This window comes from Aptenodytes forsteri, unplaced genomic scaffold, assembly GCF_000699145.1.
Source record: "Aptenodytes forsteri isolate BGI_AS27 unplaced genomic scaffold, ASM69914v1 Scaffold122, whole genome shotgun sequence".
Classification (NCBI taxonomy): Eukaryota; Metazoa; Chordata; class Aves; order Sphenisciformes; family Spheniscidae; genus Aptenodytes; species Aptenodytes forsteri.
In genome coordinates, this window is record NW_008794009.1 from 212,889 (window position 1) to 238,559 (window position 25,671).

Sequence of the window (25,671 nt, forward strand, 5' to 3'; positions counted from 1 at the left end):
CCCCCCCCCCAAAAACCCCAAACCACCCCCCCCCCCCCAAAAAAAAAACAACCAAACAAAAACAACCCAAAACCAACCAACCCCAAGACAACAACAAAAAAACCACACCCAAACAACCCAGTGTGGCTCAGGGGACTTGCCTGAGTCTTGCTGATCTTTCTGAGCTTCAGGTCATCTGAGCCTGCTTGCCTTGTATCCTGTTGACTTCTGCAGTACTCTTTTTATCTCAGATGCAAGCTGAAGAAAACAAGCAGAATAAACCAGGTTAATAACAGGGTTATTTCAGTGACAGGGTTGTGGGTTTTCTTCTGGTTTACAAACGAAGTTGTGAGTCCTTCCTTGCAAGGCTTTTCCCCCAGCATGAAACAAGTGGCTGAGGTGTTCTGTACCAAGGCAGAAGCTTACATCTGAGGAAGCACAAGCTTGTTCTCATATTAATGTGCAACTAGTACTCTATAAAAGTGATTGGCGAGAAAGCTTTATCTTATCACTGCTAGGATTGATGAGCTCTTCATTGCTCGAGGAAAGTTCGTTGTATGTGCTCAATCAGACTAGGGTGGCCTAGGAAGAGAGTAAGATGACTGCCTATCTGTGTCCTAAGGTATAGAGAGGCCAATCAGAGGTGTGGCTGACCTGAAGCTAGGCTGTCACCCCTCCACGAGCTGTTGTCTTCTGCCTGTTAGATTGTATAGAACAGTAATGCGTAGTTGGGAAGTTGTGTTGGTCTCCTTGTTTTTTCATCCAAGTCATCTTGCCATTTGTCTCTCCCTGGCAGATAGTTACCATGTTTCATTCTCCTAATCCTGCCTTGCCTGATCTGTCCCAGTTGCCTTGCTCCTATCAATTTGCTAATGAGTTCATCTTACTTTTAATTCTGGGGGCAGAATGGAAAGAGATTATACATGCGGAGGTGGTAAAGTATAGGAATGTGGTAAAACGTGAGTGGTTATTACTTCCAAAAGTTGCAAGAGTGTTTATCACATCTGCTCTCCCGCAGTTTGAGAGCAAAGCTAGAGTGTTCTTGTGACTTATCAGCCAAGTTCCCGCTACAAAATGGGTTACAAGGCATTGAGCATAGTCTTAACTGGGGTGCAAGAGGATGCTGTATTAAGTAATTTTGCTGGGACTGTCTTAATCTCTATTTTGGTTAACTGTAAGATTAAAGGAATAAAGACCTCCATAAAAGTATCTTTCAGGAGCAGGGCTACTTTGGTATATCCTGCCTGGGTATCTAGCAAAGGGTGGATGTTCTTTCAAAAATATCCTTCTTCTGTACAGTGCATAGTGTCTTAATTGTATTTTTGGTTTGCCATTTTCTGTTTCTAGGCTGGTATTGAGTTATGAGAGAATATACAGTGATGAAAAAAAGCCAGCCTTCTGCCTAGGCCATAACCCAGCAGTGACGATCACTTTTGTTTGCCCATCAAAGAGGGGAGAAGAGGTAACTTTGCTGTTTTAGTTTGTGTTAAATGGTTGGTCTTTAACTTTTGTGTGCATTATCTTCCACTTTTATTGAAGGCTGAAGGGAACAGAAATCCTCCTGGTTTGCAGCTTGTGAAGAGTGTAGGAATCTAAATAAATTCTAGAAGACTTTTTGAAGACTATAAGAGAGAAACAAGAAATTGAGTAAAATTTTCCCACGGGGGTGTTCTTTCTTGTTTTGGTGAATTTGGTTGTCCTTTTCTGGGTTCAAAGCTTTCCTCTGAGAATAGGACAGAGCTAGTACAGTGTTAATTCTTGGCCCAGAGCTCTGCTTGCTGATGAGCACTCTTCCATCATCAGTCAGGCTGGGCGTGCTTACAACTGTTGTCTGTAACTTGTTTTTTATTAATCTGGCCTTCCTCAGGGAAGAAAATAGCTAGCAAGTGTCATTGCATGGCAAAAGTCTGTCATTTACGAAGCAGGCTCATGAACTCCTATTACCTTAAAGTAAAACACTGCTATAGTGTTAAGCAGCAGCTCAGTTTTTGCAGGACACAGTTTTAGCCTAGCTTCAGTGCAGTATGATGATCACGCACAGCCTAGCTTCAGTGCAGTATGATGATCACTTTGATGCGATGCCAGGTAATCTCAACCACCCACACTCCTTAAATTGGGCCAGAGTGGCTATTGCTAATGCTCTGCCATTTCATATTGTGATGCTTTTGGTTGCAGGTTAGCAAAGGAGGAACTCTCCTCTGGCTAACTTTTGGTTTAATGTTTTGTCTCTCATCTGACCTAGATAGGTACCATACTTCATCCTCATCACTGCAGAAACTAATCATAGGCCTTCCTCTATTGTCACTTTATAATACCTCACTACAGCTATGCACACATGTAGTATGAATAGTATTGCTAATGTTACTTGTGCCTGTAACTTATTTGATACTTCACCTGTGTATCTGCCTGTTGTTTTAGTGGGTGGCAGAAATACAGATTTATGAAACAAGGTGAGCTTCTAAATGTTTCAGTTTAAAGTGAGGAAAAACAAGACTATCCCTTCTCCCAGAGGTGTAGAAATATTTCACTACAGAAAATGCACCTGACAAAAGTGTTGGCTAAAGAATTCTCAAATGCCTTTCAGTCTTGATTTGGACTGAGGGAATCAAAGTTGCTAAAACACCAGCGTCTAAGAGGCTGCTTTGCCTTCGGAGAACACTTGATCTCTGCTCCCTTCTTTGAGGACTCCTCTGAGGCAAACACAATCCAAGCTGTGCTTAGCAATCTGGGCTCACGTATCTCTGCTTTTGCCAACATGTTAAGGAAAAGTGCTTTTTAATGTACTGTTACTACTGCTGACCTTCTGCTAATGCCTGATACTTTACCTCTGTTTAGACTTCTAGTTTGCCACATCGTTAATAAAAGCTGTTTTACTTTCTTCTCAACACCTATTTCTGAGAGGCAAGAGACAATGTTTGCAGCTGTTAAGCAATTTACAGGTGAAGTTAGTCATTACTGACCCTAAACGAATGTGATACTGTTGCTTTAAAGTTTATATTTCAAATGAGTCTCTGTACTTGTCATTTAAATTCTGTTCACTTCTGTATCAGAGTGCAGGTCCCAAACTCACAGCAAAAACAAATTGCCGGTATGAAATTGAGTGGGTTACCGAGTATGCCTGTCACAGGGATTACCTGGAGAGTAGGAGCTGTCTTCTGACTAATGAGCAACATGATATCTCCATTGATTTAAGACCACTTACTCAACTTCCAGGTAAGCCGCTATTTTTCTTTTGTGGTATGACTAGCCAGTTTTCCAGTTCCATGTTTGGAGACAGGAAAAGTGTCCTCTATAGATATTTGGGTTTTTATATCTGTTCTGCTGTGTTTTAAAACACTTCTCTTTTTCTTATTCATTCAGATTATGTCACACCATATTTAGCCAAAGATGACAAAGAGGAGTATTACTATTACTTGAATATATGTGGGAAAACCACTGCAGGTAACTGCAAGGACAGCACAGGATACACTTCATCTTGCCAAGTAAAATCTTCAAATAACCAGCAAAAAGTGGCAGGAAGATTTGAGAACCAAACCCTAAGGTGTGTAAAGGCTCTTTAGCCCTGTTAACTTGTCTGAATGACTGATCTTTGTTTCCTAATTTGATGCCCTTATTTGCCATGTAAGCAATATTTGATACAAAATGCAAATATTTTTGCTCAGTTTTGTACAGAAAAACATTAACAGTATACCAGGATAGCATTAGCAAATGAAGGAGCAGATGGGGTTGGTAGGGGCTGTTGCCTGGACAGGGAAGAAACTTTCATCAACTTTGGTGTCAGAATTGCAGATTGTGCTGTGTTGCCTCTTGCCTTCCTTGAGTTTTGCATGTAAAGTGGCATCAGGATTGGATGTTTTAGAAGCTGTCCTCAACAAGAGGGCATCTCTGCTTCCTTTGCAAGAGCATGCATTAATCATATCCAAGACTAATGAAGTCCAGGATTTTGTGATTTTTTTTTTTAAATTTTTTAAAAACTTCAGGATTCCCAAGTGGCATACTGGGACAATAGTTTGCATGAGATTGCAAAGCAGCGATTATTCACCTAGATATGGTCTTCCATCTGTCTGTAAGCACATGACAGACTTGTCGGAGCAATATTCCAGGATGTATGACTTCTTCCACCTGCAAAAATAGCCATGCAATAAACTAATGGGAACAGATATTCCACCTTTGGAGAAAAGGAGGCTGAGAGGCAACCTCATTGCTCTCTACAGCTTCCTGAGGAGGGGAAATGGAGAAGAAGGTGCTGATCTCTCCTCCCTGGTATCCAGTAATAAGATGTGTGGGAATGGTTCAAAGCTGCGGCAGGGGAGGTTTAGACTGGACATTAGGAAGCATTTCTTTACCGAGAGGGTGGTCAAACACTGGAACAGCCTTCCTAGAGAGGTGGTCGATGCCCCAAGCCTGTCAGTGTTTAAGAGGCATTTGGACAATGCCCTTAATAACATGCTTTAACTTGGTCAGCCCTGAATTGCTCAGGCAGTTGGACTAGATGATCGTTGTAGGTCCCTTCCAACTGAAATAGTCTATTCTAGCTGAAAGCACAGATACTCTTTAGAGCATTCTTTAAACTTTATACAAATTCGTGAAAAGTAACCAGAAAAATCAGCGGATGCAAGCCTTTGTTACAGTAGAAATGTCAGTATTAATGTTGAACAAGCATTTGTTTTCCCTTTGAGTGAGACAATTATTAAATAAACAAGAGAGTGGCTTCTGTTATGTGAAGAACACTGCGTGATTGTGTCTGATCCCATGTTTCTATCTAAACCTGACTTTTTACTCAGATATTCTGATGGGGATCTCGCTCTAATTTATCCGAATGGGGATGCATGTAGTTCCGGCTTTCAGAGAATGACTGTCATAAACTTTGAGTGCAATGAAACAGCAGGTGAGTTTAACAAGCTGTGATGACTCTCCTCAGGATTTGACTTCTGTGCTTGCTAGTAGGCCTTATGTTCAAAGGAATGCATGCTTTGAGCCACAGCTAACACAAGGAATTGTTAGAGTAAGCACTAATTTCTGTGGCTGGCAGGATTGTTTTGTGCTGTGTAGTAGCACTGCTATTCTAAATTTACACTGATGATCAAGAATGTTGAGGTGTAAAAGAGCCTCGTTTCTTAGCCAACAGTAAAAGAAAAACCCAACCCCAAACAAAAACAAACCAAACAAAAAAACCCACAAACGCAATTCCTGTGCAGCAAAAGGATTTTTATCTTCCTTGTTCATTGCTAGTCCTCAAGTCTCCTTGCTTTTCTCCCCTTCCCCCACTGGAAACCTGACATCTTTTTATCCATCTTCAATGTTAAGGTAATGATGGTAGAGGAACTCCAGTGTTTACTGGTGAAGTGGACTGCACATATTTTTTTACTTGGGATACAAAATATGCATGTGTTAAAGAGAAAGAAGATCTCCTTTGCAGAGTTGCTGATAAGAGAAAACACTATGACTTGTCACCTCTCATCCGCAGTTCAGGTATGGCAATGAAAACTAGCTTTCAGTTACTTTTGTCCTGAGTTTACATGCCACCTCTAGTGCAGTTCTTCAGCTGAACATTAATTGGCTTTTGCTTTTCTGAGTGGATTTCTGGGGTACTGACGATCACGTTCCTCATCCCAAAAGGAGTGAGTGCCTTATGAAAGTACCCATATCCACGACTGCCTTGGTTGCTGTCATCTTAAGTGGTTTTAAATGTGGGTCCTTTTTTGTGATAAAAGGCATTTTGGCATGGAGAGGCTAGAACAATTAAGCCGGATGACTTGTTCTTAACAACACCCTGTATTTCAGAGTTAGCCCAGAACTGGGAAGCTGTGGACAGTAGCTTTTCGGAGGTAGGGAGGAAGCATTATTACATCAATGTCTGCCATAAAGTGCTGAAGAGAGGAGGAGCTTCCAGCTGCCCAGATGATGCTGCTATTTGCTCTGTAGGTGAGTGGGTTTGGGTGGGTTGTTTTTTTGGTTTGTTTTTTTTTCTTTTTGTAAGGCTCTGAAGGCTTGGCACTTCCTCTACAAATGGAGTGGGCCACCCTGAGTGCCTTCAGTTATTTGAGGAAGCAGAAGTTAGGAGCACATTTCTCTTGTGCTCCCAGAGACCCTAGAAGAAATGATGCAAGTAGCCTTTTCTAACTGAAGAATGGTATTACGCTCTCCTCCAGGCTTCGTACCATGGTTTTGGTGAGGTTGAAAACAGAATCCTAATCATATGCTTTCTTAAGACTTTCCATTTGGCTAGTTAATGTTCTCTTAATAGTGTAAACTTCACTTCTTTCCAGGGAAACAAAAGTGATATATTTACTGTCTTTACAGATAAACAAAACAAGAGTAAGAATCTTGGAACATTTGTATCTTCTCCTAAAAAGGTTGGAGAAAATATTCAGCTTACCTATTCAAATGGAGACAGCTGTGGTGTTAACAAAAAGATCAAAACTGTCATCACTCTAGTGTGCAGACCAGGTGAGAATATCCACATCCTGTTCTCTGATACAGTTAAAAACTGGAGGTTATTTAATATATCCAGGCCTGAGTGCTAAATATCAGCATGTGCCTTTGTCTTTTATTTCCTTCTGTGCAAAAGCTGAAGACTGCGGTTTGTTTACTAGGATGATAGCAATGTAATTGCAGGTATTTAGCTCTGTTCACCCTTTATACAAGTACTCTTTAAAGACCTTTGAGTAAGTCTCTTGAACTAAGATTCTCCCAAACATGATGAAGGTATGTTTAAGTGTTTAAAGCTCCACAAATACCTGGAAGCTATACAAAGCACTTTCTATCCCTAGATTGTCTTGATGGGGAAAGGCTGGTTCTGAACTGAGATCGGATATTTAAACCTTTTCCAATAAGTCTGTTTTGTGTCTAAACTGCTTGCAGTTTACGAAAAGCAGAAGCATTTGCAGAAGTTGTTAATGTTGTTCATCTCCATATAATAGCCCACTAGTTTAACCATCTCCTAGAGAAACAGAAAACCTGTATTCCTCTACCTCAGCCTGAGGAAGCTGAATTGTCCAAGTGTGCCGGCTGTTAGGATCAGGTTATGTGCTACTTCCTGATAAAGCTGTTGCTTTGTAGCAAAACACCAGGTTTGTGTATCAAAGCAGACATTTTTTCTAAGATTGTGATAGTACTCGGAAACAGAGGAGCAGTGCATCTTCACCTCTGGGATAAACTTTTGTTCTGGGGAGGAGGATGCAAAGAATTTGTGCAAGGAATTTTTGGTTCTATTTAGTCCTCATTTTCAGAGGAGAAGTACTTTTAATCTTGGTCTGCTGTTGGGGAGGAGTTAGTGTTCCTAGGCTTAACTTCATAGTTCCTTTTGGCAGCCTGACTGTCTGTATGTGTAACACATTGCTCTTGTGATACCAGGTGATCTAGAAAGTGCTCCAGTCTTGATGTCTGAGGGTGTATGTTCATATGCATTTGATTGGTATACTGCTGCTGCATGCGTCCTGTCTAAAACTGAAGGAGATAACTGTCAAGTCTCTGATCCTCAGGCAGGTATGTATTTATGTTCAGCAGATTGAAAGGTCATGAGGGATAGAACTTGTGTCACAACACTGAGTCCTTTTGATGAGCAAGAACAAAGTGAGTTCAGCCTAAGTCTAAGCACCCACAACATTTGAGCAAAACAGTTTTAAGCATGTGTGTATGGAAGATCAGAACAGCACGAGTTTAATATTCCCCTAGTGTTTGTGGAGGAAACTAGGTTTAATGTGCATTTTACTGTAGTCAGTATGTCTGTATAAGAAAACATGCTTTTAGTATGTCCAAATTGTTTCTGGAACAATAATTACATGGAAGGAGACTTATTCGGGGGGAAGTGAACTGGCTGTGTGACTGGTAGAATCAAAACCTGTGAGAGATGGCAGGAAAAAATTAAACTGACAAAGTTTATTCCTTCCCAATTAGGCTTCTCTTTTGATTTATCACCTCTGGCCAAGAAAAATGGGCACTATATAGTTAATACTACTGAATACTTGTTTTACATAAACATCTGTGGCAGTGTGCTGGATGAGTTGTGTCACGCAAAATCAGCAGCATGCCAAGTAACACAAAGGTTAGTAACTAGTTCTGTTGTCTGTAATAGAAGATCTTTTGTTGCATGATGTGTTGTCTGTGTGTAACAGTGAACAATTTGCATGTAAAATAATTACTGTGCTGCCTGTAATAGATTCAGGTAATTTGCATGTAAAATATTATTTGGTAGTGCAGTAATTATGCTGCCAGCTGTTTCAAGCAAAGTGCACACACATGTAACTGCTTAAGCTAGCTTTTGAGATTGAATGAGTGTGTCCATTGCTCTCCCTGATGTTTCCCGTAAGGACTGTAAGCTGTAGATTAACTGCTGCAGCTGTATTAAGCCAACCCACAATTTGGATTCAGGGTCAGCTGGATTCCAAGAGCTGGCCTAAAGAAGCACTGCTGCGCTCGGGATGAGTAGTGGCTGCCTTATGCAGAGGTGGAGCCCAGAGCTTGGGTGTTGCACCGTACTTCCATTACTGAAAGCGCTGTGCGGGCACAGTCCCAGTGCGTACTGCTACTCTAACAGCATCATTGCTGTTATCTTCTACAAGCTATGTTTGAGATAGTATCTGTACACTTCAGGTTCCAGGTCAGCCTGTTGCCAGAGGTGTGGTACAGTGCAAACGCATGCACCTGTACTTGAGTTGGCTCTATCCGAGTTACTCTCCAGCCAAAGAGTTTACTGCAGATACTGAAAACCTTCTTCAGGGAAAAGTGGTCAGGCTAGGTCTGATAGGGCCGGTGTTAACTCAGAGTAAAGAAACCCCCCTGAACCAAAGCTGGTCCCGAGCTAAGAGCATGTGAAGGCAGTTTTCTTCCCTGGGTGAGGACTTGCCGTTGTGCAGTGCTAGGTCTTCACTGTCCACATGTATTTGCATGGAACCAGTTTAAGCCCAGCATTAGGGTGTCTGCAGTGTGAATTCTACTCTGGAGAATGGGAACTTGATATTTCTGTCAGTCCTCTAGAGAAGGGAGTGTTAAAGTTTTCTAGATATCTAAGCAAGGTACAACTTCCTTTCCTTTCCAAAGACAGACACCTGTTCATGTTTTACATTTCCTTTTGGCAGCATTCTATTCATCCTAACTCACTTATATCTAGTCAACCTTACTTTAATTCTTTTGTCTTATTATGGTGTCTTCTATTAACTTACCTGTGTGCTTACTACTTGTAAGACTTCTCTTAAAGAGAGAACTAATTTTTCATTCTGTTCAGTCTCAGCGCCCACTTTTTCTTTTCTAGTAAGGGTCAGTTTTGGAGTCTTGGACTGCCCAGTTCCAAACTTTCATATTATGATGGTCTGATTCAGTTGACCTACAAAAATGGTACAGCATACAATGATGAGAAGAAAACACAGCGATCTACCCTTATAACTTTCCTGTGTGACCGTCAGGCTGGAATAGGTCAGCCTGAATATCAGGTAAGAAGTTTTATATGAAGAAGGGAAGGATCTCCATCCCAAAATCCTGACAATAATTGCTGCTAGGCTGGTGCAAGCAGAGATTCATGGATGGAAATATCCAGTATCTATAAAGCAGAATAAGAGAAATAGTTATTTCTCTTGGTATATATGCCTCTTGTTGCAGCCATAAAGCTTGTCTTGACCACTGAACAGTAAGCTGTTCACCTGGATCCAGGTTCTTAGTTCTCTCTAATCTCTGGGCCATGTAATTACTAGTGCTTTTGGTCATCTTGTATTTCTAGCTGAAAAAAACCCCAAACTGGCTGAGAAGTAACAAGTGGTAGGACTGTGTCTCCTGTAACACAGCAGACAGCAGTCACATTGCTGTAGTTGCTCTGGTTCTGTTATTTTTGGAAACAGTATTTTTGGTGACACAGCAAATGACAAGATCTACAACAAAACAGACCTACATAAATCAGTGCAGAGAAGGTATATCCCAAAACCAAAGGGAAATAACAAGCTTAACATACAAAGGAGTAGCTGTGAGTCACAAAGTATTCTGTGTGGAAAGCCTCACTGACCTGTTCTGCTGTTTTTTAGGTAGAAGATAACTATACCTACAACTTCAGGTGGTACACTGAATATGCTTGTCCCGAAATGCCGCTGGAATGTGTTGTGACTGATCCCAACACCATGGACCAATATGACTTGTCAAGGTAGGAGAGTAACATATACGACATAACTTGGCTATTCTAGTTCAGTGTTCTGGCTGATAGAGTAGCACTGGATGAAGTTAGTTTCCTGTGTAGACAGCACTAGAAACTTCATCTGTTGTGACAATCTTAACTGCAAGTATCTTGAAATGAAGACAGTATTTCTCTCTAGTGTATTGACTTGCCTCCTAAGATGTAAGTTGACCTTTTGGGATGGTTTTGCTTAATAAAAACTTACTATTTTGTCAACTGTGCTCTACTTTCTAGGAGTATTCTTTTTAATTGTAACACTTAAAAATGAGGGGAAAAAGTTATTCTGAAATACCTTACGGTTGCTCTGTTTCTTGAGACTGAAAGAGAAAGCTAGAGAGAATCTATGAAGAATGTGTGTTCTTAGCGTAGAACTTTCTCTTCCTGCTCAGCTTAGCAAAATCTGAGAAGAGAGGTGAAAACTGGTATGCCATGGATAATTCAAGACCAAACGAGCGCAAGAAGTACTACATAAACATCTGTCGACCACTGATTGCTGTCCCAGGATGCGACCGGCGAGCATCTGTCTGTCAGATGGAGTATTGGCATGATCATGTGAGTAGCCTTTCCCTCCCAGCTCAGAACCGGTTTGCCAAGTGAGTGAGATTAAGGGGTATGCAAGATAGGCACATGAATTCTGGCTTCTTTGTGCAAAATACAGTGGTATTCGGTGTATCTGTAATGTTGGCATAATCATTGCAGAATGGTAGACCTCCTGTCCACCTCTTCAAAGACCAAAGCTTTAATTTTTACAAGTGTACCAATGTCATGTTTGACATGCATGATTCTTTGTCCTGTGTTGCAGAGGCAGACAAACTGCATCTCTTCTGTGTAAACTGCTGCGGTCTCAGAGACTGCTAGCATTGCTCTAAGAACAGGCTGTTCTCCTGGATATTCTGTCTTGCTTCTGGCTTGTTTTAGATTGAACTGTGGAAGAAATGTGTTTAAAGATTCTTCACACCCCTCTCTGAGTTCTCTTTGGCTTCGAGATGTAGATTAGGCAGAAGTTGCCAAGCAAAAAAAAAAAAAAAGGTGGTGGTTATGGGCTTCTACTTCTATATTTCCCTGAAGTGTAACAATTTATCATGGGACTGTTTGTGCTGACAGGCTGGATGGACACTTTCCCCAAGGCCTGGCTTCAGTGCTACTCAAAGCTGTAGGAAAAGTTGAACTAGAGGCTCACCAACCTGTCCTAATTCCTTCTGTAAAACGGAGAGAACACCTTCCCTCCATACTGTTGAAGAGGATGTCTGAGTGACTGAATCTGTACATCACCATCATGGCCCTTGAGCTAAATATTACTAGTTTCCTGTGCTTGCGTTAATCCTTGTTGTGTAAGGCTACTTACTTTACATGTGGAGATGCATTAGGGCTTCATTACTTCATTGCTGAAGACACTGGAGTAAAAAGTGAGCACATTGGATCAACCTAAATGCAGAGTTGTTAAAAAAAAAAAAAGCGGAAGTCTTTGTTGACAGAGCTTTGGAGTTGTAATCTGTTTGTTGCTGTTGCTAACTTAAAATAGTATCTTAAAAATAGGAAACACCAGTTATCTTGCAGAAGTGAAGATTAATTTGGACCTTGGTAGTAGCACCTGCTGTTGTTCTAACGCTGAGTTTCTGCTAGTGCTTTTTAGGCTTTGCTAAGCATGGCAGATCCCTAAGGTCAATTCTAAGAATGCCTGGAGGCTTCCACGTACTGTGTTTTAAAGAGCTGTACAAATTAAACCCTACTTACTGCGCGTGAGGCATAGGCCTCCCTAAATTCCTAAGCTGTGTAGCTGGTGAGAAGAGGACGGCTGTTGTGAGGCACTACAGGCACCTTATTGTACTAAAAATAAAAACAACAAAAAACCAAACCACGCCTATTTGTGGAGCTTGTCTGTTAAATATGTGAAACTTAAGTACAGAACGGGGGAGAAATGTAGGGGGATCTCTACATCTTTGTTATCTTCAAAACTCTCAAGATAACCTTCTATATACAAGATTATTGTGGTAGGTATTTTCTTCTTTTTGACTGCATCTGTAACTCCTCACTTGAGTTTACAATTGCTGACATGCTTTTCTTTATTTCTAGGTTTCTTATGCTGAAGTCACCTCTATTAGTAATCTTGGTGTTGCCAGCAAAGAACTAGTAGTTGAAAGACCTGGACACATTTTTCTAACCTATGCAAATGGCTCTGTGTGCATTGATGCTGATGGAAAGAAAACTAGTTATACCACCACCATCCACTTCATCTGTTCCAAGGGCACTCTTGTAAGGACAAATGATCTTTCAGTTGTTGCTTCATCATAGTAGGTTTTCCATCAGGTTACGTGAAGCTACATGAAGATGTATAGCAGATTCATGACAAGGGAGACTTCTTGAGGACTTAAAATAGAGATGTAAAACCAAAGCTGACTTAGATGCCAGAGAAGCATGTGTCTCAGACTGAGTATTTTATCATAAGCAAGAACTAGTTAAAAACTAACAGCCTCAGTGAACAGTGATATTTCAGACTAATCTAATTAGCATGAAAAATACACGGGGACTTAAGACTGAGGAGTTATACATGCAAACACTGCAGACCTTCTTAAGAGGAAGAATATTGTAAAGTGTATCTTCAGCCTTACATTCTGCATCCTCTGTAGCTTGTTCATTCTAGAGGAGTTCTTAAATCTATAAAGCTTTTGCTGATACAACTCCACAAACTGAAGTTTAGACTGAGGGGATAGTTAGACTGAAGCTTGCCTAGACTTGTTCTTGCTGGTTTGTGAATATGCAGGTCTTACTCCCCTCACTCACATGATCTGCAGCCCAAGAGGTATGGTGAAAATCTGTGACTTGGAGCAGTTACCAACTGCTTTGCTTTTGCCTGAAAACACTGAAATGAAGTGTGTATAATTAATACTCCTGTTACCTTGTTACCTCAGCTAACAGAGTTTTGTGTTGCTTGATTTTTCTTTTTTTTTTTTTTATAGTGGACTATGCATTATACCCCGAAACTCTTCAAAGCTTAGACTGAGGCAAAGTCTGATTATGCGTGTCTAGATTCAGTATTGAATTTAATCTGAATATTTGGATGTCAGATTCATTTCTTTGCTAAAGCTTAATGACATGCTAAGTGTTTAGCTAGACAAAGTTTTCAGCAGTGACCTTCAAAGTAAATAGGGGAGAGGGAAGCAGGGTGGGAATTGTGTGCATTTGTAGTGAAATCTTTTAGAAGAACCTGACAGTTTCTCATAAAGTGGAATCTCAAACCTGAGAAGGTGTTGGCTGTTACACTTATTCTGGTCTTCTCTCTGCAATCTGTTTCCAGAGTAGCAGCCCACGATTTATAGCTATTCAGGAATGTGTGGCCACGTTCTTATGGGAAACTGAGGCTGCTTGTCCAATCAAGGAAACAAAAGATGATTCTCAGGTGAGAAAGGGGAACGTAATTGTATTCATAGTCTCAACGTACTATTTTTTTTCCTAGCACTCCTGATTGCTGTGTTTAAATGACTCTTGGAGAAAACTAACTACAGTGAAGTCTGAAGTTGATAATGACGGAGTCTTGTGATATCTTATTGCTTTCTCCTTGAAGTGTTCCTGAAATGCGTAACTTCTGACCAAAGTATTCAAGTGGTCTCTCTCGAGAACAACTTACTTGCTGTGGCACTGAATGTTTCATTCCCTTACAAGATTGCTAGTAAAACTGAGTTTATATGTAAGGATATATATTGTCCTTGTTTGTGTACAGATCATCAAATGAGGCTTTTTTTTTTTTTTTTTTTTTACACTGAGCTGCTCAGTTGCTTCTGCTTTACAGGTCTCAACATAAACACAGTGTGAAAACAACCCTCCGTTAAAATTTCCTTGCTCTTAGCTAACCTGATAGATGTCATCTGTTAAATTGCACTTTGATATGTTGGTATGTGGCTGATGTCAATGGACAACTGTGCAAAAGAATTGAATGGAGTGTTGCTACTGCCAGAGCTGTATTCTGGTTGTCCAAATTTTGAAGTTGCTGATTGGTACGCAGGCTAGGAATATCTGTAAATCACTACTTTGGCTCTTTAAACAAGTTAGAGGTAAAACTTCAACGGAAGTAATGCAGAAGGAGACAATAATGCTGTCATAATTTTTTTTTTTTTTTTCTCTTTTCAGTCCTGCTCTGTGAGAGATCCAAACACTGGCTTTCTGTTCAATCTGCAGCCATTAGCTTCTGGAGAAGGCTATATGGCTACTGGCATTGGGAAGAAGTTCTTGGTAAGGATTCTGACTGTACAATTTGTTGCTTATGGATGCTGTTGTTGCATTTCTTCCAGTCTTGCTTAGTGAGCAAGTGGAGCTTTGACTCGGTCCTCTTACGAAATTTGAGTTGGCAGGGAAATACTGTGGTTGAGGGAAGGAATGGAAGATAACTTGATTCATCTCAGATGGTCTTAAAAGCATCGAAGTTCTGGTTCTTAGCAAACATAAGGTAGCCACACTTTAGAGGCTATGCATGGTTTTCCTGTTATGGACTCTGTTGCATAATACCAGTTTATCTGCTGGTGCTGCAGAAATGGACAGTGGAAGCCTAGAAAGGGATTTAATCTGTCCATATCAGTGTTCTTAATGCGATCTGCATGTATCAGTAGTCCTAGGCTGTCCACAGATACTACCATAGTGTTTTCTAGTCTAAGAATAAATTTGCTAAACCACATCCTGTACTTCTAGTGGGGAGAATTTGTGGACCCTGTAAGCTGAAGATTGAGGATATTGTTCCTGTATTATAGCTGGTTGGTTGTCTTGTCTAGAAATGTCAGACATTTCATGGTGTTTGAAATAGTTCTTGACAAGTGAGTTTTACTGATGTAGAAATGGCTATGTGGACCTAATTTTTCTGATGCAGTTAATACTGTGTACACCCACATGTTTTCAAAACTTCTAGCTAAACATTTGTGGACCCATGCCAGATTGTGGTAAAATCAATGGCAAAACAGCTGCTGGATGTGAAGCAGAAAATCTGACATCAGTGAGGCTGGTGGAATTGGACAAAACCCTGTATCTGTCTGGTGAAGGATTTCTAACTCTTACCTACAGAGGTCCTTTTCGCGTGCAGTCAGGTGAGTTCACGAAATAGGCAGTGTAGATGGATGCTGATATTGTACAAACTTTCTCTGAATGGTCTTCATTCCTTCCTTTGTTTGTGTACTAAAACCTACTGGGCTTGGTGTTAGTCACTTAAACAAGCTAGTTCATATGAAAATTTTAGGAAGAAATCAAATCATGCAGAATGGTAATGGCTCAGTTTTCAGTAATACATGTGCATTTCAAAACTCCTGGAAAGAGACCAAATACAGTACAGGATTTTTTTCCTTACTCAGTAGATGAAAAATATTGCTCCTCGCATGGAGAAATGGATAGTCAAATTGGGAAAACAAGCAAAATGAATTCTGGCTCTTTTTCTAAGTGAAGTCATTGCTTTAAGCTTCAGTTTCATGAATAATGCTCTCTAAAGTTGTTTCATATCTGAAAGGTCATTTTTCTGTAAGCTTATACTCTCTTTATATGGAATTTCTTGAATAAGTGCTCTAGTACTTCATGTACACCTACTTCATTAATTTAAGTCTGTTTCGCAGATACGACTAATGAAAAATATGTATCTAGCTTTTGGATTTTTACATGCTCCAACTGTACTGAAACTGAGTTTTCATAAAGGCATATGACACCTTAACAATAAAAGGTTTTTAGGAAAACAGGGTTTGGGGTTCAGGAACCTCAGATGCTCCTGCATGTTCGTCTTCTGTACAAATTGCTATGGTGGCATCTCTTATTTTCCCAGTCATGACGTTTTCATACCTAATGTGCAACGGGAAACAAGTGATTGAGTTTTCATGTATTTTGCTTTGAGAGCTTCTACCATTTTGATAACACTAGGATATGTTGATGACAAATACTAGTCTCCCTCATAATTCTACCATTTCCTGTGGGCTGTGGAAAGGAGGACTAAACAGAACTTAACATATGCTGCTTAAATAGTGTCAGTATTATTTGTTCTGCAGTCATTACACTGAAATTCTTACAAACAAACAAAACCCCCAAATCCAAAACTTTGCTATGTGTGATCTAATTTAGAGGTTGCTGGTACAGCTGACTTGATGTTTTATAAGTTTTCTGTTTCTTCAAATATATCATGTCAAAGACCTAGGAAGCACAGTTCAGTGAAGGTAATTATGCTCTTGAAATGTGTCAAGGCATTCTGGTCTCCCATTTGGAGAGGCAGTTATGGCTGCTAGGCAATTTAGCACAGGTTTCTAAAGAAGGCTTGTGTATTTACAGTTAAAAAACCATAAACAATAAGGTAGTGTTTTTCTTGAAGCAGTTAGTAATAAGAAAGTGTTAGAAAATTTTAAAGTCAAGTGTTAGCTTGAACTTAAATTCAAATATTCCCGAGTGAACCAGCAGGAAATAAGTGTTTGTTTTACAGGAACATCAGACACGTTCACGGTGACTTTCATTTGTAATGATTCATATCCTGGAGAGCTTAAGTTTGTGCGTGAAGAGATAAACAGTGTGCTGAACATCCATGATACTTTTTTTGAGTTTCACACAGCTCTGGCCTGTGCTCCTGCTCCTGTAGACTGCCAGGTTACAGGTAAGTACCTGGAATTTGGGTGGGCTCTGTCCAACAAATGTTGGAAAGATTAACTGAACAGCAAACTTCTTAGGAGAAGAGCTTTAAGAATGCCTGTTGTGAAGACATTTGTAAGACTTGAAGTCTTCATAGAAGTTGTAGAGAGGGAGAGGAGGTAAGTTGTTTGAAGCAGGCTGAACTTATGAAGACAGGCAAGAAGCTAATGTGGAACATAGTGGTATACACAAGAGAGCTGATAATTACTTTGAAAACCTTTAATCCTTGTCATGACTGGGTGCTACTTCAGCCCAACTCTGAAGAAAATGGGTTAATTTAGTATTGGCCTCTGGAAAAATGTACCTGTGAATTGTTGAGTAGTTACTTGTGGGAAGTAACTGTCAAGGGAACTCTGTTCTGCATTTGGTGTAGTGACTTTTTTTTATGGCAACAGTACCTTCTCTCAATGAATATCTAATGTGATTCTGAAAATTACTTTGAATTATGTGTATTCATCAGCGAAACTTGTATCATTTCAAACCCAATACTGCTGCAAGTATTTAATAGGTTGTCTTTCAGCTTACTGTATGTACCACACCTTTTTCAGATGCTGCTGGCAACGAGTATGACTTAAGTGACTTGAGCAAAGAGGGTGAACCATGGGTTGCTATAGACACTTCAAAGGAAGCAAAGAAGCGAACATTTTTCTTGAATGTCTGCAAGCCTTTGCCCTATGTGCCTGGATGCCCTGGTAAGCCAAGTGGCAAGCATTTCTTAACTTGGGACTTCTGATGCAAGACCTTATATGCAGAATGACATCCCTGGTTATTTTAGTAGGATTGCTTGAATCCTGCCCGTTCAATCACTGAACTTGCATAGACCTGGGTGAGGTATGTCAAGGGTAGACAGGCTTTCTCAAACTGAGAACAGTCTTAATGCTCATCAGGACTCTTGCATTGAAATGTGTGGGAATGCATTTGGGAAAAATGCATGGAGGGCAGTATTTGCCAGTATCCTTGATTTTATTTTATTTTTAAAGAAGAAAGGAAAGTTAAATGTTGTTGAAGCCTCCTAACTGAATGAGGTTGGAATGAGAAGTTTATGCCATGTCTTATTGCACTTCTAGCCGGTTTGATTTATTTAACCTGTTGCTGTAGTCTTCTATCAGTCTGTGGGAGCAGATAAGTTAGTGCAGTTTTAGAGATCTCAGTGAATGCAGGACAGTAACTTGTTCTATTCCTCAAAGGCTTTGGGCACGTCATGTCTGTAACTGTAGTTATGAAAACACTTCTGTTGTGTTCTGCTTCAGGAGTTTGAGACAGTCTCCTTTAATGCTCTAGTTGTCAAAGCTTTGAACTAAAATACAGGCTTTTTCTTTTTCCTGTAGGTGGTGCCATAGGATCTTGTGTGAAATACGCTAATAAGAGCAAGAACCTTGGAGTCATTCAGATAAACCCACAGGCTGCTACTGATGGGTCATTAAGCATTATCTACTTGAATGGTGACAGATGCAAAGATAAGCAGCATTATTCCACACATATAATCTTCCAGTGTGATCAAACAATGGTAATTTTCTGTGCCAATTGCTATTAATGAGGATTTTGGAGCTTGGACTTACTATAACAAAACAGACAGTGTTTATTCCGCTTGGAATGGAGAGGCTGGTTCTAAAAAGTAGTATCTTGTATACAGGCTTTCCCCTTGTCTCTCCTTACAACTGCTTCCTGAGCCCATAGAACACAACAGTGAACTCTATAGTGGAATCCTGTGAACCACCAAAAGCAGCTCTTTGCTGAAAATGGGTGCTGAAATTTGATAATAGAAATCTTAGACTGTGCAACTGCAATAACAAAGGATTGTGCATGTACATTTTGAGACCTGCAATGTAATTGTTAGTAAGCCTCCTTCATATGGCTCTTTTCTGTAGGGATCGCCAGTGTTTGAGCAAGAGGATGACTGTGAGTTCGTATTTGTTTGGAGAACCTTGGCAGCGTGTCCTGTTCACAAAGCAGAAGGTAAGTGTAGTTATTCGAGCTTTAAAATACCAAACAAATCTGTACAAGAAGTTAATACTTAGTGATTGTTTCTTGCCCTGTGAATCTTTCTGTAAAAGGTGCTGGCTTGTGGAGGGATGCCTCTTCTGAGCTTTAAGCCAGCTAAGAGTCACATCTAACATTAAAAGTACAATTTAGGATGACAGGCAAATGTACTTCCCTATCTAGGGAAAGAAGATAAAGTAATAACGCTGTCTCTGACAAATCATAGTACTACCTTGTTAAATCACAGGCTGCAAGATGCTTGCTAGTGTCTTGTAAATTTTAAAAAAGCGTCAGGTTTCATGAGAACACAGTTGATCCTATGCCTGGCAAGTCATTCCCTGTCCCCCACTGAAGACTGGAAGCTATACTGTAAACTTGACCCTCATTAGACAATCGTGGAGAGACCAGCGGGGAGAGTATCAGAGTTTACAGTTGACTCCAGGACATGCAAGAAGGAATCACAGGTTCTAGTTCTGGTACCCGGTTGGCTTTTAGATGGGAAGTTGAGTGTGCAGGTATCTTCTCTGCCCTTGCAGGCTTTGTTTTGCAACTTGTAGATAATGCCTTATAAAACATCCAGACTTCCTGTGAAGGATCTGTCGCAACAGTCCCAGACATTATTGAAACTGCCAGTGATCTCATGTGGCATAAGAGGAATGTGTGTGCTACAGAGCAGTAGCTTGTAATTACTGTGCAGGACACTGGTGACAAGAGTTGTGGTTTTGAAGGGAGGGAAACTGATGTGATGTCTTCAACTTTGTAGCAACTTGTTGGATGATTGTGGAGAGCATAATCATCATGTAATACAATCTGATGGTTTTTTTAAAAGCTTCAGAATATTGAGCAAAGGGTCACTTTAAAACTGAGGACTTGATCAGCAGCAAAGTTACTGATGTGTATCAGCTGACTAGACTCACGAAACTAGAATTTTCCCGAACCTTTTCTGTATACATCGTGGTAGACCGGTAAGCTGTAGCTAACATTTCCTGTGATCAATTATTTCCTAACTCAGCAAACTTCACAGCTGTTAAAAGAAGATAGAAGACTGACATCTAGGACAACTTTTGCTTTGGCCTTGTGACCTCGCTGTTCTTTCCAGATAATTAAGCAAGTGTTGGACTTAGTGTCTCTCGTTCTGTACTTAACCTTCAGCGTGGCTGAAGGAAGAACCTGCAAGGCCACTTTGAGGTAGTTTTTGAACTACAGTGTGACTTTTGCATCTTGATTTAAGTGGCAGTTAGAAAAGAAATGTTCCATTATGTTCCAATGTTCCAAGCTTAGTCTCATAGTTCTAGATATTGGTGACTTCCCGGAAGGAGCTGCTTAGCTGGACTGAAATGGTTCTTCAGTGTCACTGCCCTAAAGTGCCAGCTACTCATTTTTGTGGTCTTATTTGTGCCAGTAAGCCTAAATTGTCCTAAGTGTATTTGGCATGGCTCATAGATATTAAATTGTATTTTAAATTCTTAACTTTTCTTCAAAGGAGAGGATTGCCAGGTGAAAGATCCAAGGTATGGTCATGTTTATAATCTGAAGCCACTTTCCAATAAAGACATAAAAGTGAGTACGGATGAGTATGACTACTACTTCAGAGTTTGTGGAGAAATATCAGAACCTTGCAAACCAGAGGCTCACAGTGTGTCATCGTGTCAAGTAAAGAAGATGGACAATACTTTCAGAAAAGTAGCAGGTATAGCACTTGATTGGAAGGAACTTAGAGAATGGGGAGATTAACCAGGGTGTAACTGAAGCTACTATGTGATACAAGAGGGGTTCTTGCCAATCTTGTACATCTTATGAGATAAAGCACCCTGCCACTTTTGTTTCATGTGCAAATAAAATGTCATGTATATAGTTATCTTGACACACAATTAGGAATGAGCTCAGCCCTACTGTACTGGAGTAGTACTCATTCAATAACTAGGTCACAAGTTTTAGAAGAAAGTTGAGGTCTTTCTGTCAGTACTTTATTGTGCATGTTACTGCTGTCTATGTAACCCTGTTGCCAGAGGCATTACTGCAGTTGTGTATTTACTGGATTAGCTGTTTACTTTTCTCAACTCTTTGCTTCTAGGCTTGCTTACAGAAAAACTGACTTTCAAAAATGGTTTAATAATGATTAATTACACCAATGGAGAAAAATGTCATAAAATATACGAACGATCAACTGCCATACTATTCTATTGTGACAAGACTACATCTGAGGTTAGTTTCAAAACATATGCTTCCTGTGTGTACTGTCTTCCAGAATTGCCCTCTTCTTAATGTGTGGAAGGGTAAGGTGAAGAACATGAACTAGCTTCCTTCAAGGACTGCCTAATCATTTACAGATTAGGCAGGAGACTGAAAGGTCCTGTGAGGTAATAAAAAATGAGGAATGTTTTGCATTTCCTATTTATGGAAGGTACCTTTGTCGTGCCCCAGGAAGTCAGGGCATGTTGTTCCTTTAAGGGATGCCTGCCATTAGCAAAGCTCTTGGAGATGTTGGGAAGGGATGTTCTCCCAGAAATAACAGCCATTTCTTTGTAAGAAATAAAAGGTAGGAGGGTGAATCCTCAGGAAAGCAGGTATTACATGGCCAGGCCAAAATAAGCTGGTTACTTGCTTTTAGTATCTCTCTCTGCTTGTGCTTTCCTTCCTGTTCTTAAACAATGGTGCCTAGAGTTACTTTTGCTCTTCCCCTTATTTCATAGAGGAGGTAGAAGTTCCTAATGGCTGCCCTTTTATCAGAAGTGTGCGTGTGGACAAACTCAGGTTTGAGAGAAGCCATGCTTTCAGCTGGTCAGAGGCATAGTGTGGCTCTAAGATAATGTGTAAATACAAGTTCCTGGATCTTCTTGAAGCAAGACTGAGACATTTTGGTAGCTTCAGAGTGTCTAAATAAGAAAGTAAATTCCTTTTGTATTTTGTTATTTCAGCCTGTGTTTTTGAAGGAAACTCCAGACTGCACCTACATGTTTGAATGGCATACTCAGTATGCTTGCCCACCTGTTAAATCTACTGAGTGTTCCTACAAGTAAGTTGTTTCCACAAACTTAAAATGGAGCTGTATGATGACAGAAACAAATACAGCCTTATTGCAACTCAGTGCAATACTGCCACTTTAGCTATTGTGTTTTGACTTAGTAACCAGCTAATGTGGCATTCAATGCCAATGTGTTGTATTTTAAGTGACTTTTGCCATTTGTACTTCCTAAAACTAATTTCACTGAAGAAAAATACTTTCTTTGAGCTTCTGGGGAATAAGCTTAGTATCAAAGTGAACTGTTGGGTATGCAGTTATTGATGGTTGAACTCTGAGTAAGTTAGGTTGTTACAAGTGTCTAGTTGTTATTTAACTATAGCTAATTTAAACAAGAATACAACTGCTGTCTGTTTGGAACTTCCACCAAACAAAGCTCCAGGAAAAATGTCATCTATTTCTGTCACAACCAAGTATTAGCTCATTAAGATTTGTTAAGTGGGGTCAAATGTGGCTAATAATTGGCCCAGAGTTTTAACATCTGGCATCATGATAGGTTTCTACCCTAAGGTAAAACAATCCACTGTAACTGTGCATTTGTGCTTGCCGTGCACTGAAAGCCTGCATGCTTCAATGAAAAGTCAGAATTACTCTTGCATTGGCCGAGGGCTGTCTGCACATGGACAGTTACTGTGGGGATGGCTGGTGCAGTGATATATCTCTGTACTGAATTTGTGGTTTATAGGGAGCAATGAGTCTGGTGCAGATTTCTTTTCCAGCATGATACTCTGCTTATAGAGTTATTAGGTTAAAAGTTATTGTAGTAACTTAAGACTTGTAACTTACAATTACTTCTTTTTTTTTTTTTTAAATGCCTCTTAATTTGAATCCTTTGTCTTTCTTACAGGGATGATGAAGGAAACTTCTATGACTTTTCATCTCTGACACGGCATAGAGAGAATTGGGAGGCAATTGCTCTATCTGCTTCTGCACAGAAATACTATATTAATGTCTGCAAGCCCTTAGTACCATATGGTGCTGCACGTAAGAGCAAAATAAAAATATATTCTCGCTGTAGCTAGGGGAGGCAAGTGGTAGGACAGTACTGCTGGTTGTTCAGAGTGAAAAATATCATAAAGCAAAGTATGTGGAGACAGTGGTGTAATTTCGGCACCAGAGGGAAGGGTAGATTGTGGGCTTGATTTCTATCTGCTTGGCAGATGAGATTCATTAGCAGCTTGTATCTTCTCTTGATAACTTAAGCACTCTAGCTCTTCCGTCCTTATCCAAAGTTTGCTATAGATCTTAAAGATAAAAATAATCTTTTGGCGCAAGATGTTAACTTCAGAATTTTCTCTATGGCATAATTTGACTGACTCCACATTTTGTGCAGTGCAAGACCAGGTAACAGACTCTAGGCTTTCACTCTGTGTAGTAGTCTGCTTCCCCAGTAGTAGCTGCCACTACTTTCTGCACGACCTTGAGTGAAGTGGGGTGGTTGCTGCTACTTGTGATTTTGGGGAAAAAAATGCCCCAATGAGTATGGTTTGGACAGTGGCTTGGAGATAGATCAGCCATGACATACCTGAAAGTAGAGTAGTGGAGTTCCATTCCAGGCAAGTAAGCCTTAATAACATTTGGAGTAATAACACAGTTTTTGTTCATCTGTATAGGTTCCTGCCCTTCTGATGCTGCTGCCTCCCTCATGGAGGGTGCAAAATGTACGAGTCTTGGGGAAGTGGCTGATGGTCCCCGGTGGGAAAATGGTATTTCTATTCTGAAATACATTAACGGGGAGCAGTGTCCAGATAAAATTCGCAAGAAAACGACAATATTGCGCCTCAAGTGTGATGAAAGCAAAATTGTAAGTCGGCTCCTTCTGGCAGGGTTTTATGTTTTCACGAATTGTTCATACCACTGTATGTGTGTGGAGAATGGTGAGCAGTTCTTATCCATTCCCTAATCATCTGTAGTTGGATGGGAGCCAGTTTTGTAAGCAGAGTGGCTTATAGGTACTTGAACTTTAGATGCTGAGCAGTTTTTAAGAGATCTTTTTGTACAGTCTGCTAGCACAGATTTTATCATCTGTAATAGCTTCAAGACACAAACAGACAATTTGAAGATGAAGGTATTGCAGGTTGGGAAGTGTTTCAAGTAGTAAATAATGCTATTGGCTGTGTAGTTCCTAACTCTTGCACATCTGTATGCCTTGCCATTAAGTACTCTTCTATTTGGTGAGATGTCTTACCCTGCCCTTTTGGATTTTCTGTTGCCCAGCTAGGCTGCCTTTAGCTCTCCTCTCATCAATTTTATTGCTCCTGATAACGATTCTGTGCTGTTGTGTATTTGAAATAGTCACAGTTAAATATTCTGTCCTTGGGTTAATTCATTGGATCACGATGGTCTGTTAAGTCCTAGGACTGGCATTTGAATTGAGCTCAGCTACAGGCTTCAGGGATAACCCCATGGCATGAAATCTTAGTAGTATCTCTACACAGTGATACTGTTTCTCTACTGTTTCATGTTTAGGAATCGAAGCCAGAACTTATAACGGCCATTGAAGATTGTGAATATACCTTCTTATGGTTCACCGCTGCTGCGTGTCCTCTTAAAAGCAATGTGCAAAATGACTGCCGGGTAACCAATCCTGCAACAGGTAAGGAGGAGGCCTCAGGATTTTGTATGTGGAAGAGGCCGCTGGAAGCGGCACTACTACGTTTGTGTTCTTGAGGAGCTGCATTAGAAAAGGGCAGTGTGATGTATCCTCTGGATAGTGACTAACAAGCTTATTGGTGGGTAGAAATATCTTGTAAGGTACTGCAATGTGCCTTGGAACATAAATAGTCTGTAGTTCTGAAACTAGTTTTACCTTTAATTATTAATATGAATTGGTAACGGTTTGCCTTTCTAAGCTAGCAGGCAAGTAGAGGCTGGTTGACCTTCCTACTAAATTAAGTTACTGAAAGCTTTTAATACAAAGAAATGTCTTGATTTTGAATCTGAAAAAAAGATTAAGTTATTCCCTGATCTGCCTACAGGCCACCTCTTTGATTTGACATCGCTAAAGCGAGAGTCTGGCTATACCATCAGTGATTCACACAACAGAAAAATTGAGTTGAACGTTTGCGCTGAAGCTAAAAGTTCATGTGCTAATGGAGCTGGTAAGCATCTTATCCCCTCTGATACTGTAATCACTGACTACAGAGTACCCAAAGGAAATACTTATGCTCAAGTTTACAGTAAAATGTGAGGGGCAGGTTTTACTGCAAATGTGGAAGGAGTGAAGAGAACAGCTGTGTGGCTGAATTGGCTAGGAAAAGATCCTAAAACTGTTTTAGGAAATGAAGCGATGTATTCCTATCGAACTCCATTCCTAAACTTACATGGGCTCACTTCTAGTCCAATCCCTTTAGGTCTGAATGGGTGGGTATTCTTTTGGATGTGAGGGCGGGAGTGTAGATGCATCTACTGCACCTCTTGGCTGTTGTGAAAAGGAAGAAGTTACGAGCTTCCAGCTAGAGTGAGCTGAGCACAAAGATTGCTCTATGGTGATGTCTTGCTGTAATGCATCTGCACCGAGCCTTGTGTCTGCACTTCAAACCCTTGCCAACCCTCTTTCTAGCTTTCTGTTCTGTTTTGGATGCTTCTGAAACATCAGTAGAAGTTAACTTGTATTTTAAGCTGCTTACTAGCAGGTTGAATTGCCAGCTCTTCTGTCAAACTGAATATGAAATAATATTTAAGCATCTTAAATGCTAAAATAGGAGTATCGCTTGTGAATTAAAAATTATTTTTGTGTAGTTAGAATACTGGATTGATTTGGTTTTTAAGAGGCATCTTAATGAAATTATATATAATCTGGCTGACGTTTTGTGTTAATCTCTTGGTTTTCAGAGAAGTGGTAACCAAACACTGTGCTCTGATTGCTTAAACGTGTATAGATGCAGTACATTCT

The 25,671-nt window shown here is 40.2% G+C and overlaps 1 protein-coding gene across 1 annotated transcript in view; it reads left to right on the forward strand.

Annotated features, from left to right (window-relative positions):
• IGF2R (insulin like growth factor 2 receptor) overlaps positions 1–25,671 on the forward strand; it is a 57,383-nt gene that overhangs the window by 14,950 nt on the left and 16,762 nt on the right. The window contains exons 7-33 of the mRNA XM_019474827.1: positions 1,327–1,441; positions 3,030–3,192; positions 3,340–3,520; positions 4,764–4,867; positions 5,287–5,451; positions 5,764–5,904; positions 6,283–6,429; positions 7,336–7,467; positions 7,879–8,026; positions 9,233–9,410; positions 9,993–10,108; positions 10,528–10,690; positions 12,212–12,391; positions 13,434–13,535; positions 14,264–14,365; positions 15,033–15,207; positions 16,572–16,739; positions 17,323–17,466; positions 18,103–18,281; positions 18,643–18,730; positions 20,238–20,444; positions 20,829–20,959; positions 21,673–21,770; positions 22,624–22,760; positions 23,390–23,580; positions 24,246–24,372; positions 24,755–24,877. Coding sequence (XP_019330372.1) covers positions 1,327–1,441; positions 3,030–3,192; positions 3,340–3,520; positions 4,764–4,867; positions 5,287–5,451; positions 5,764–5,904; positions 6,283–6,429; positions 7,336–7,467; positions 7,879–8,026; positions 9,233–9,410; positions 9,993–10,108; positions 10,528–10,690; positions 12,212–12,391; positions 13,434–13,535; positions 14,264–14,365; positions 15,033–15,207; positions 16,572–16,739; positions 17,323–17,466; positions 18,103–18,281; positions 18,643–18,730; positions 20,238–20,444; positions 20,829–20,959; positions 21,673–21,770; positions 22,624–22,760; positions 23,390–23,580; positions 24,246–24,372; positions 24,755–24,877 — 3,905 coding nt within the window. The remainder of the gene's footprint in view (positions 1–1,326; positions 1,442–3,029; positions 3,193–3,339; positions 3,521–4,763; positions 4,868–5,286; positions 5,452–5,763; positions 5,905–6,282; positions 6,430–7,335; positions 7,468–7,878; positions 8,027–9,232; positions 9,411–9,992; positions 10,109–10,527; positions 10,691–12,211; positions 12,392–13,433; positions 13,536–14,263; positions 14,366–15,032; positions 15,208–16,571; positions 16,740–17,322; positions 17,467–18,102; positions 18,282–18,642; positions 18,731–20,237; positions 20,445–20,828; positions 20,960–21,672; positions 21,771–22,623; positions 22,761–23,389; positions 23,581–24,245; positions 24,373–24,754; positions 24,878–25,671) is intronic.